We start from the raw sequence: 11,175 nt of genomic DNA, 5'->3' as shown, positions 1-11,175 counted from the left end.
GTTTTCCTTATTTTTGCTCGTTGGTGCTCAGCCTATTAGCACCAAGGAGACCAAACGGTGCTCCTGACTTGGCTACTTTGCAAACACCAACCAGCAGCACATCCAGCAGCATCGTGGCTAGATATTTTAGCTTTCCTGCCTTACACTATGAGAAATCCCCTGAAGGGAAATTTCCATGAATAACTTGGAATTAGCACCTTGAACCAGAGGATGTCAGGGACAGGTTTGCCCTCCACGACCACAGCAAAGCGAGGCGTCTCCCCCGAACAGACGTCCAGGTCTTCCATGATCGTCTCGAATGTCGGTGGAGCTGTGGACAGAGTTTCAGTTAAAAAACCTGTAGATAGATGGATGGATAGAGGAGCATCTTCCCTACCGGCCGTCTCCACGCTGAAGCTGCAGATGTCGCTTCCAAACTCATTGGTGGCCACAAAGGTCATCTCACCGACGTCCGAACTCTTCACCTTCAGCAGCTTCAGCGTGTGCTGGTCGTCGTCTGGCATCGCCATCTCATACAGGCCGGGCTTGTTGGTCAGAGTTACTCCTTTCCTGGAGACAAGTTGGTTTTACATCAGTTTGAGAGACTCGAACCTCAAAATAAGCTTCCCCCTTACAAAGAATGGAGAGGTTTGTAATTTTTATTACACCTCAACTGTGAGAGACAGAAATATAGAAACTTTTATTCTATGATTTTTCTTAAATAATTAATTGCATGAATTTGGTATTTTACACAATGGAAACAGAAAAATTTGGTCCAGAAACCTTTGTTTATAATTACAGAGGTCAGGCGTTCTCTATAGTTCTTGACCAGGTTTCCAAACATCTTTCAGGGTTTGGGGTTTTCACTGGGCAACTTTCTATTGCCTCCAGACTGTTAGGCCACTGCAGAGCATGAAATACTTTCTCTGGAGCCACTCCGTAGTTGCCCTGGGTTTTGGGTCATTGTCGTGCTGGAAGACCCGGCCGCGACCCATCTTCGATGCTCTTAAGCCCTTTCTCCATAGTCAAGTCTCACTGTAGCCAGCTAATGTTGGTTTGGTTATAGTCAGGTTGGCTGTTTCTCCATTGGCAGTCCAGTTGACGAGGCAAGCCAGCTCAAATTGTGGTATTCTTCTACCACAGTTGATAAAAAGGTTTGGACCTCAAGGTTTGACCATGGAATTATCGATTTTCAGCTCACCGTCTCGCCAACTACTATGGTCTCGTCGCGGATTGGTTGAGATGTTGTTTGAGCGGGAACCCACGGGCCAATCAACGAATGCAGCCCGCTGAAATCCAATGGCTTGTGCGCAATATCCACCTAGCAATAGCTTGTATCGCCACTGAGGCGGTTCCAAAAAATGGGGAGGAACTGCACAGGATCTGACAATGGAGACAAATCAGGTTAAGGTGGAACCAATAAAAGCAACGCCCATGGAGAAGGTTCTTTATTGAAGGAAGGTGGTTATTGTGGATAGGAGTTATCGCCCTATCCTTCCTATCTTTCCTATACTTCCTGTCCTTCCTCTCCTCAATAAAGGAGTCTTCTTGCCTCCTTTGCAGGCAAGCATTCCCAAAGAACAATTCATTAGGGGAGTTGTGACAAAAAGTGCCAAACGATATTCTTCTGTTAGATTCTGTCTCTCACAGTTGAGGTGTACCTATGAGAAAAATTACATACCATTGCTTGGAAGTGGGGAAACTTGAGAAATCTGTGGTGTATCAAATAATTTTCCCCAGGGTAAATCTATTTTTGGGATGCAGGAAGAATAAATATCTTTCCATTCATCTAAACATATAAAGTGTAGATACATCAAGTCGGTACCTCTTCCAGGTGACTGCGGTGTTGACATGATTCAGAGTGATGGAGATTGTGACTGACTGGTTTTCAATCACATACACGATGTCTGGTTTATCAATGATCACTGGAGCCTCCTGAAGGTATGGACCTTAAACGAAACCAACACAGAGCATTTAATAACTCACTATCGTCTACTGACGGATTACCAGACCGGACTTTACCTCTGTCCAGGAGCTGGACTGGATCGGTGGCTGGGGAGGGTTTGCTGAAGGCTTTGGAGGTGATGGTCAGGACCCTGAATGCGTAGCGGACGCCTTTGGAGAGGGTACTGATGATGTAGGTGGTTTCTTTCAGACCAGAGGCGATTATGATCCACTGGATGGAGCCGAGTGCTTGCTGCTGGATGGCATACATCAGGGAGTTGGGATCTGGAAGAGATCAAGACCTCACTGAAACTCTCCAGATTCAACACTGTAAGTCAGGGGTTGAATCTGTGTCCACTGGTCTGAAGTCATGTCCTTAATGGTCCTACGTACCAATGGAAGGGTCCAACCTTCTGGGTTTCTTCCAGCTCAAAGTGATGGTTTTTCCAGTGATGGACTCAATCACTGGAGTACCATCAGGAGGATCAGGAAGAATATCTGTGGATGACAATGTGTTGGAGGAAGCATGAAGAGTTCCCATGCATTACTTATGTCAAAACTCCAGACTTTCCCACCATCAATGCTAAATTAATAAATACAGGCAAAAGTTCCCAATGACTTCAAACATTTCTACAGTGTCCAACCCTTCCTGTAAGAAAGAGGAAGGGTTGGATGGAGTTTTAGAGAATGGAGAAATGTATTCTCCAAATTCTCCAGATCTGATAAATATTTACATTCTATACTTTTCCAAAATTCTTGTGATTATAAAGGAAACCTGCATGGATCTATAGTGTCTGACGTGGTCTTGATCAGTTATTCTCAGGGCGTTTTGAAGGTCCAGTTCCTAAAACACTGGTGGCTTTGGTTTGTTGGTACTCTGCCTGGACTGGCCTTCAGAAAGTCAGGGGACTATAGATGAAGACCATGTGGAGTACTTGTAGAAATTTAAGCTGAAAACAAAGATAAAATTACCTGTAACATAGAGATGTGCATAGCAGGTGGCCTTTCCCACCTTGTTGGCGATCACGCTCTTATAAACGCCCCCATGAGCGTGACACACAGAGCGGATGACCAGGCTGTGAACGTCACGGACTGCAGAGAGAAGAATAAGCAAGTCTTAAAAGTTGGTCTAGTTTTGTTGGAAGGATTCTTGAACAAAATATATGATCATCCCGATGGACGAGTCCTGAAACTGTAGGCAGCAGTAGTGGGCACTGCTAATCCGCTAATGATCTAATAGCAGAACTAATCTCTTTTGCTAACTTTGAAAACATTTAGCTTCCTCTAACTTAATTGTTCCTGTTGATGTAACATGTTGTGTCATCGACACATGCTAGTTATCACTGCAAATCACCCTGAAAAACCATCGTCACATAAAACATGGTGACATCAGCATCATGCTGAGGGGAGACTTTTCTTTAAGACGGACAGTGAAGCTGGTTGGAGTTGAACGGAGCTAAAAACACAACATTCCTTGTGGGAAACCTGTTACTGACTGCCAGTAGTTTTCACACTTTCGCTAATCTGCTAATGTGCTAATAGCCGTCGCTTAGCGCTTTGGAGTCAATGTCCCAACTGAGAGTTTTCATCCAATCTCACTGGAGTTACTTTGAAAATAATTAAATTCAGTGTGTAGATGTGAGTGCAGGTTTAGCTAAAGTAGCAAAGCGTTGGCGCAGCTCCACCTACACTGCGTCATCTTCCTGTCCTCGGTGCTCTCTATCCTCCGGCCGTTATGGAACCAGGCGATGGTCGGGTACGGCAGGCCGGCCACTTTGCATTTCAGCACCGCTTCCTTCCCCTCGATCACATCCAGGTCGTAGAGAGGCTTGATGAAGTCGGGCATGGTGAAGCGCTCCACCTCGTTCTCCGGGACCTCGGGCTCCTCTGGGATGGAGGGCATCTTCTCCAGTTTGGCCCTGAGAGGGAAGAGGGACACGGCTCAGTGAGGAATATTTCACAACTTTATGAGTTCCAGGTGAATAACATCTTCCTACATCTGAGAGGAGATGGCCGGCCGCGGCTCTTGGATGTAGAGTTCAGCAGAGTTCTCGGCTTCTCCGTGAGCGTTTCGGGCTCTGATGGTGTAAAAACCTTCGTCGTCACTCGTCACGTGGGAAATAATGAGAGAATGGCGGCCGCCCTCCTGGACCATCCTGACGTCTTCGCTTTCGATGAGCGGCTGGTCTGAAGAGAGAGGCAGAGAGGGGGGGAAAGATCACATAATCTGTTTCTGCTTCTTTTGTCAAACTTAAATGTTGCAGATCAAGAAAACTATTTATCAGACACAGAAAACCTGGGTTTCCCCAATCAAATTTAAGTCTGGACTTTGACTAGGTCACACTGAAACTTCAATTTTTTACATGCATAACCCAAGTTATGTAGTTTTCCTTCAGGATTTTCTTGTAAAACTTTTGTTTGTGCCGCTATTATTTTAAAGATATTAATAAAAAAAGTTTCTTATTTACAAAATCAAATTTGGTGTCAATCACCTCAACTCTGTTTGTGCTGCTTTTGGTGTCAAGATATTGATGATGACCAAGAAAATACTTATTATTATCCTTTAGAACGATTGCAGCACAAAGGAAATTTTTGCTGCACAAACGTTTGAAGTACATTTAGTTAGATTTGCAGAAGGTGGGTGGCCATCTGCACTCAGGTTATAAAATGTGTTTATTTGCAGTGTGTTTGTACCAAAGTGGCTCCAGAGGACGTTCGGCGGCGGCGTCCCGCTCACTTTGCAGTCGAACCGAGCGTTTCGACCCTCGATCACTTCCAGAACGTCCAACTTCCGAGTGAACAGAGGCTCCAGTGACGGGATCACTTTGAGTTTCCCGCTTGACGTGACTTCCTCTGAAAGCGGAAACCCAATAACAGCGATTAGGTGACATCGGCGTCGGCCATCTTGCGTCTCACGTTCTCCGGGTCCGAACCTTTAGCGGTGCTGAGCTTGCAGGTGTACGTCCCGCTGTCGTCCTCGTGGACGGAGTTGAGCAGCAGGCGGCACTTCCTGCCGTCGAAGTGCATCTTGCAGTTCAGCAGGGCGGGTTGGATCAGCTTCCCGTCCGCCAGCCAGTCCACATCGGTGTCCTTCGGCCCGACGGCGTGACACTCGAACAGAACCGTCTCTCCCGCCTTCGCCGTGATGTCCCTCACCGGGCGAACGACGGACAGACCAGGCTCGACCGGAGGAGCTGAGAGAGAGAGAAACATGAGATAAGAGATTTTACTGAATGTGATAGGAAGGAAGGAAGAAAGGAAGGGAGGAAAGAAGGGAGGGAGGAAGGAAGAGAGGAAGAGAGGAAGGGAGGAAGGAAGGAGCCATCTGTGCAGCTGACCTTTGACCTCCAGCCTGGCTTCGCACTGCTTGGTGCCGTACTCGTTGATGATGCGACACGTATAAACTCCAGAGTCGGATTTGGCCGCAGACCTGATGGTCATCTCGAAGGCGCCGTCCGCCGCCTCCCGAACGACGTGACGGGCGTCCGACTTCACCGTCACTCTGTCCCTCAGCCTGACAACAGCAAAAATAAAATATTTAAATCCAGAGGTTATCCTGCTGAATGTGAGAATTGTTACATTTCCCTCTGTTTTGGTTTGACAGACTTGTGGTGGGCGGCGTTCCTTCATCGCTCTTTATTTTCCGCTATTGTGGCTTTAAGTCATGATGAACTCTTCGGCCCCCATGAATGATTCAGCCTGACTGATTATTTAGAGGACAGAGCTGATGTGATGAGTTAAAAATAATGCAGCGCTAAACGTTACATAACGCTAAAGAAAAATGAAAACAACATGTCTCTTTGTCTATGGAGATAAACTGGAGCCAAAAAGTTTATAAAAAGATTTAGGCTGAAACATTATTTTGAAATTAAAAAATAATTTTCAATTTCAAAATAGAAAAAAAAAGGAAAAAAAGTTTGAAACTGTAAAAAAATATTTGAACTGGAAAAAAAAATTTTAACTGAAAAATTGTTTTGAAACTTAAGATTTGACTTTTCAAATTTTGATTCCAAGTTATTGTGGCTGTGAGAGTAAAACCAGGTATAAACTGATGCACTGATGAAGCTGCTAAGCCCAGAAAACTTCCTAAACCTCATTTGAACTCGTGAAAATCTGCTTCAGTTTGATCAAACCTGAAGGAACGTACCAGTAGAGCATGGGCTTCGGCTGTCCTGCAATCCGAACAGACATGGTGACTTCCTGTCCTTCACTGACAGATTGGTCGGCCATTGTTGCCTGTTAAAAATGTAACAAAAAATTAATAAAATACAATGTTAAATACACATTCCCATGCTCTAAAACGGTTAAAAAAGCCAACAAAAAAACCCATTAAAATTCAAAGTAAATTAGCTTCAGTTTGTCCTCGATGGTCTGACCAGAAAAGCAGGAGGTTCCCTGAATCTTGTGTCAATAGTTCGTCTCGGCTCTTGAGCTCCGAAGTCCATGGCTTCCTCCAAAGGACTTAAATACTCTTCATCAGAAGTTATCGGGCTGCTGATTTCCATCGGCACACCCAAACCTCCTTTTAGCTCCTGCACAGAGTCTGAGATCAGCAAAGTTGTGTTAAATTTCCATCCATCAACACCCTCAGCACCACTCCCAAGTTAGCTCTGGGTAAAATGAGCGGTTGCTTTGACGATTCCCGCCTTTTTTTACAACTCATTGGGAGTGGCTGCAAACAACAACAATCTGTTTAAAAGAGTAGAAATTTAGCTTCACATAAGCAGTTCCTCAGTGAAAACTATGATTTGTACTAAAACACAGTCTTCAAATCCAGAAGATGCTACATATAGCATTGTTAGCAATGCTACATATAGCATTGCTAAAAAAGTCAAAAGTTGTTTTCCAGTGTTGGACAGTGCTAACTAAAAAGCTAGCTGCGCTAATTCTGAAATACTAATCTTAAACATTAGCTCTGCTAAGGCTAAAGGACAATACCTACACCACATTGAGCAGAAGCTAATGCTAAAGCGCTAATTTCCACCATGACCATCACCATGTGTTAATGACACACCATACATCAGTGGTCTAAAGTGCCGCGCAAGAAATAATTAAATACCTCCGTTTTATGTATTGAGCCTGGAGGATCTTTCATTTTGAAAATCCTTTAGCCGGATTCTCTCGGTTACGTCTTGAGCGTCAACATTGACCCCCTCGGTCCGCAGTAAATGTCCGAAGTCTTGACCGGTCCGCTGTACTAAAAAGGTTGGGGACCACTGCCATACGTCATTACAGCGCCCCCCACAGGGCCTGATTTGTTATTGTGCACTTATGAGCATGGTGGACGTTTCAGTTTTACAGTTGTGTTTTGCTAACGCTGTTGCTGATTTTGCCTAATTGCCTAATTGACCACAGTAAGGCTTTGGTCAGAAAACATGAAGGACAGTTGTAGATTTTAAGCCGATTACTGCAGAACCAGCAATGCATTCTGGGTCAGGATAAACGTAATTTGCTGCGCCACATGTTGAGAACCTGAGGAGTACCAACAAAAAGGCTCTAAAACAATTCATGTGAGTTTTTATGTGCATTTGTTTGTTTGTTTATATAAGTGTTGTATTTTTCTATAGGCCTCATTCATTTGTTTGTTGCACACTTGCCATTTGCTCAATAAAGTTTATTTTAAATAAAGAGGGAATGTCAGGGGAGGAACTGCTGTGTAAAAAGCTTCAAAATAAGAGCATGAATATTGAAATGGAAAATCCCTAAGAGTTAATAACCAAAACTTCAAAACAGATGATGAACTTTATTCAACTGAAAGTTTATAAAACAGTAAATTAACGCTTTAGTTTTTATCCAGTCAATGAGCTAAATGTGCTAAATGTTTTCAAAGCTAAATGTGCTAAACGAAAAGTTAGCTCCACTATTAGCAGACAACCACCACTGTTGTTTTCTAACAGACTTGGTTTTTTTTAGCTATTAAAAACTGACTTTAGTGTTTAAATATTAGGATTTCTGCTTTTCATTTTGCCTCAGTAAACATTTATTATTTAGCTTTTTGCACAGCTCAGCGAGAACACAGGCGTTGAAGGTTTACAAATTACCCGTACCTCTCCTGCGCCCGCTAATAATTACCATCCGAAATGGAAAACTGTGTTGCATCAAAACAATAGTGTATTCACAGTGAGCACAGCTGCTGACACTCGCTGGGAAATTTATAGGTTCAGTTTCCCCTTGTCGTTTCTATGGAAACTATAAGTGTGGTTATTGAGCTGGAGTATATGGCGCACACACAGACACAGACATGCACACTCATTTTGTGTAGGGAGATAACGGCGAGGGAGCAGCAGAAAAAGCAGCGTGGGAAGAGAAAGTATACAACAATGGATTTTTATAAAGTCAGCAGCACCGACTGAAAACAAACGTTATGTACACTGACCTGATTTAAATCTATCAACAACTTAGGTACATGAAATATGAAAAACAAAGTAATCTGTTGCAAATTAAAGAGGTTAAGTAAATCCTTCAGGGTTCAGACTGTGGATCAGCACCAATAACGTTCAATACGAAACTGCAAAATGAACAGCAGACCAATAACAGACTGGAAGGAAATGAGGTTTAAACCAAAAACATTGGATTGATTCAAGTAAATAATTTATACCACTTTAAATTGACATCAAAACACGTGGGATACTGGGCTAAATGTAAATAAACAAAGGGAATTTTGTATAATATCAAGTCCTGTCACTTTGATGAGTTCCTATTCTGAATAGTGTCTGTATATTAGGATCAAAGGTGTGCAATTCTAAGTTTCCCCAAATAATCATATTATTATGAACATAATTAATCATAAATTTAGGAATCCTGTATGCAGATGTGCAAAGTGTAAAAAATAAAGAGTAAAGTCATTTTACAAAAATAGAGTTGTACAAGAATAACATCATAACAATATGAGAACAAAATCACAATATTACAAGAGTAAAGTCATAGTGGTAGGAGAATAAAGTCAAAATTAAACAAAAATAAAGTCGTAATAATATGAGAATAGCTGTACAAGAATAAAATTGTAATAATGCCACAAAAAGTTGAAAAAGATGAGAATAAAGTCGTAATAATGCAAGAATAGGTAGCCAAGTCAGATCTTAAAAACGCAACTGAAGATTTGTAACTTTTTGACTTTCTTCAGGTAATACTTTGACTTTATCCTGCTAATATTATGATTTTATTCTCATGATTTCTGGCTGTAATGCTCTGTTGTACCGTTCAAACGTCCAAAAACAGAAAAACTAAAGCAGTTAAAACATGAGCAGCGAAGTCTCACCTGCTTTAACAGTGAGTGTGGCGCTGCTGGTGGCTCTTCCCATCTGATTAACTGCAGTCACGCAGTATTTCCCACTGTCAGCTGTTTTAGCTGATTTTATGAGCAGACTATGTCGTTCGCCTTCCACTTTGACCAGGTAGCTTGGCATGCCTGTGACGTCCATGTTGTCTTTTGTCCAGGTAACTTGAGCAGACAAGACAGTAAGGCAAGTAACTCAACTTGTTCTCTTAAAATTCATTGTTTTCAAGGATTTTAACTTTAAAAAAATACATGTTACCTTCAGGACATGGGGTTCCTGCGATTATGGTTTTCAGTAGCACGTCTGCGCCAGCGGATGCTACGGTATCCTGGAGGCTAAACTCAAACACGGGAGCCTCCATCGGGTCTTCTCCAGCAGAGACGTACGAATCGTCTGAGGAATCTGCACATTTTTAACCGTCGTTATCCCCAGGCAATAATACTGAACAAGAATGACTCTTAAACCACTAACCTAACTCTGGAGACAGAGGACGAGGACGGCGGCTCTTCCCTTTCGTCTTCGGAGGTTTTCCCTGCTTGGCACTTATACTCATCTGCTTGGGCTCTTTTGTCTTTGCAGGAACGTACTCGTCCATTTTCTCATCTTCAACAATAATCGTAGGGACCTTTAACCGTGGAACCGGTTTGGACACCTCCACCTCCATCACGGCCTCTGCTGGTGTAACGGATGTTACTCGTGGAGATTTTGGACGAGGCTGAAGGTGAAGATCTTGCATAACGACAGCCCTTTTCTGCACCAGAGGACTTTCAGGTCTGTTTTCAATTTTTCTCACTGCCACCTCAACGGGCGTCTTCCTCCCTGTCTCTGGCTCTTGGCTGTGAGGCGATTCTTGCATTCGAGAAACTCTTTGAACAAGCGGACTTGGGGGCCGTCGCTCAACCTTACGCAGTGTCATTGTGACATTGGGAGACTCAGCCCTTTGCTGTTGATGTAATGCTGGTGAAGACGACCTGGGAAGTATTTCTGTTACCGGACTGACTCTGTGTAACTCCCGGACGAACCGTTGTCCCGGCAGCTCTGATAGCTGCACCGACTCCGGCGGCCCTGGGGCGTCTCTGAATCTCCCCGCTGTTGGGCCAGTTGCTGTTGTCTTCTGGGGTTGATGCAGTTCCTGCTGCTGTTGCTGCATCTGTTGCTGACTCAGGTCCTTCTCCCTTTGCTCCTTTTCCCACTGAGCGCGTTCTCTTTCTTGCAGCTTCTGTAGAACTTGTGGAGGAATCGGTTCGATTTTCCTGAACGGCTGGCGCTGCCTCCCCTTCAGGGTGAGCTGTTCGGTGGAGAAGGATTTCTTTAGATGGGGTTTCCCAACCAGCTTCTTGATGCGCTGGAGCTCTTCCGTGAACTTGTTCTCAATGTCCTGAACCTTTTGAGAGTAGCGAGGTTTCTCCTCCAGGGAAGCAGCTCTCTGCTTAAACATGGATCTCCGTTCAGCAGCATCCTCTTTCAAAGCCTCTCGAAGATCTTCTCTTGAACTCTCCCTGGAGATGCCCAACCGGCTTCCACCGTCGTCTGAATCTACCGACCCGGCACGGTTGAACCCTGCCCAGGACCTTCCCGAGACAGAACCTTCTGGAATATCAAGGCTTCGCCGCCGCTCCTCTAAACCACGGACCTTCTCAAAAACCTTTGAGCTTGCCCTTGTCAGCTTCGGAGAAGGTCTGAGGTTGAACTCTTTTCGGGAAGACTCACTCAGTGGGGTCTGTGGCCTGGAGTCCTGGCCGCCTCCCTGAGAAACACTTTTTGGCTGCTTTGTCTTTTCCTCAAACTCTCCTGGAACCGTGTCTTGGTATTCAGTTGGCACAACAGTTTTCTTACGCGAGCTGACAGGAGTGGTTGAACCAGAGCGGCTTGGCATCGGAGAGGACGGGCCACGCTTGACCAGCCTTGGCGATGGCGGTGGAAGAACTTGAGGAGGAGATTCTCTTGCGAAATCGTCTTGGCTTCTGAAAAAGAA

The 11,175-nt window shown here is 44.2% G+C and overlaps 1 protein-coding gene across 4 annotated transcripts in view; it reads right to left on the bottom strand.

The window, feature by feature from the left end:
• The window catches only part of spegb (striated muscle enriched protein kinase b), a 39,535-nt gene that overhangs the window by 18,583 nt on the left and 9,777 nt on the right, over nucleotides 1-11,175 (bottom strand). For all 4 annotated transcript variants that reach the window (XR_004339868.1, XM_032567364.1, XM_032567361.1 and 1 more), the window contains exons 5-20: nucleotides 9,672-11,164; nucleotides 9,459-9,602; nucleotides 9,182-9,364; nucleotides 6,300-6,466; nucleotides 6,071-6,159; nucleotides 5,262-5,437; nucleotides 4,857-5,117; nucleotides 4,618-4,776; nucleotides 3,921-4,110; nucleotides 3,613-3,842; nucleotides 2,896-3,015; nucleotides 2,317-2,421; nucleotides 2,002-2,208; nucleotides 1,805-1,928; nucleotides 377-549; nucleotides 198-310 (exon numbers count right to left, since the gene is read on the bottom strand). Coding sequence is in view for 3 of the 4 variants with exons in the window: in XM_032567364.1 (XP_032423255.1) it covers nucleotides 198-310; nucleotides 377-549; nucleotides 1,805-1,928; nucleotides 2,002-2,208; nucleotides 2,317-2,421; nucleotides 2,896-3,015; nucleotides 3,613-3,842; nucleotides 3,921-4,110; nucleotides 4,618-4,776; nucleotides 4,857-5,117; nucleotides 5,262-5,437; nucleotides 6,071-6,159; nucleotides 6,300-6,466; nucleotides 9,182-9,364; nucleotides 9,459-9,602; nucleotides 9,672-11,164 (3,934 nt within the window). In the remaining variant the exon portion in view is untranslated. The remainder of the gene's footprint in view (nucleotides 1-197; nucleotides 311-376; nucleotides 550-1,804; nucleotides 1,929-2,001; nucleotides 2,209-2,316; nucleotides 2,422-2,895; nucleotides 3,016-3,612; nucleotides 3,843-3,920; nucleotides 4,111-4,617; nucleotides 4,777-4,856; nucleotides 5,118-5,261; nucleotides 5,438-6,070; nucleotides 6,160-6,299; nucleotides 6,467-9,181; nucleotides 9,365-9,458; nucleotides 9,603-9,671; nucleotides 11,165-11,175) is intronic.

Source organism: Xiphophorus hellerii, chromosome 7, assembly GCF_003331165.1.
Source record: "Xiphophorus hellerii strain 12219 chromosome 7, Xiphophorus_hellerii-4.1, whole genome shotgun sequence".
NCBI classification, from domain to species: domain Eukaryota; kingdom Metazoa; phylum Chordata; class Actinopteri; order Cyprinodontiformes; family Poeciliidae; genus Xiphophorus; species Xiphophorus hellerii.
The sequence above is the reverse complement of the archived record's forward strand: the minus strand, read 5'-3'. Positions and strand labels throughout refer to the sequence as shown.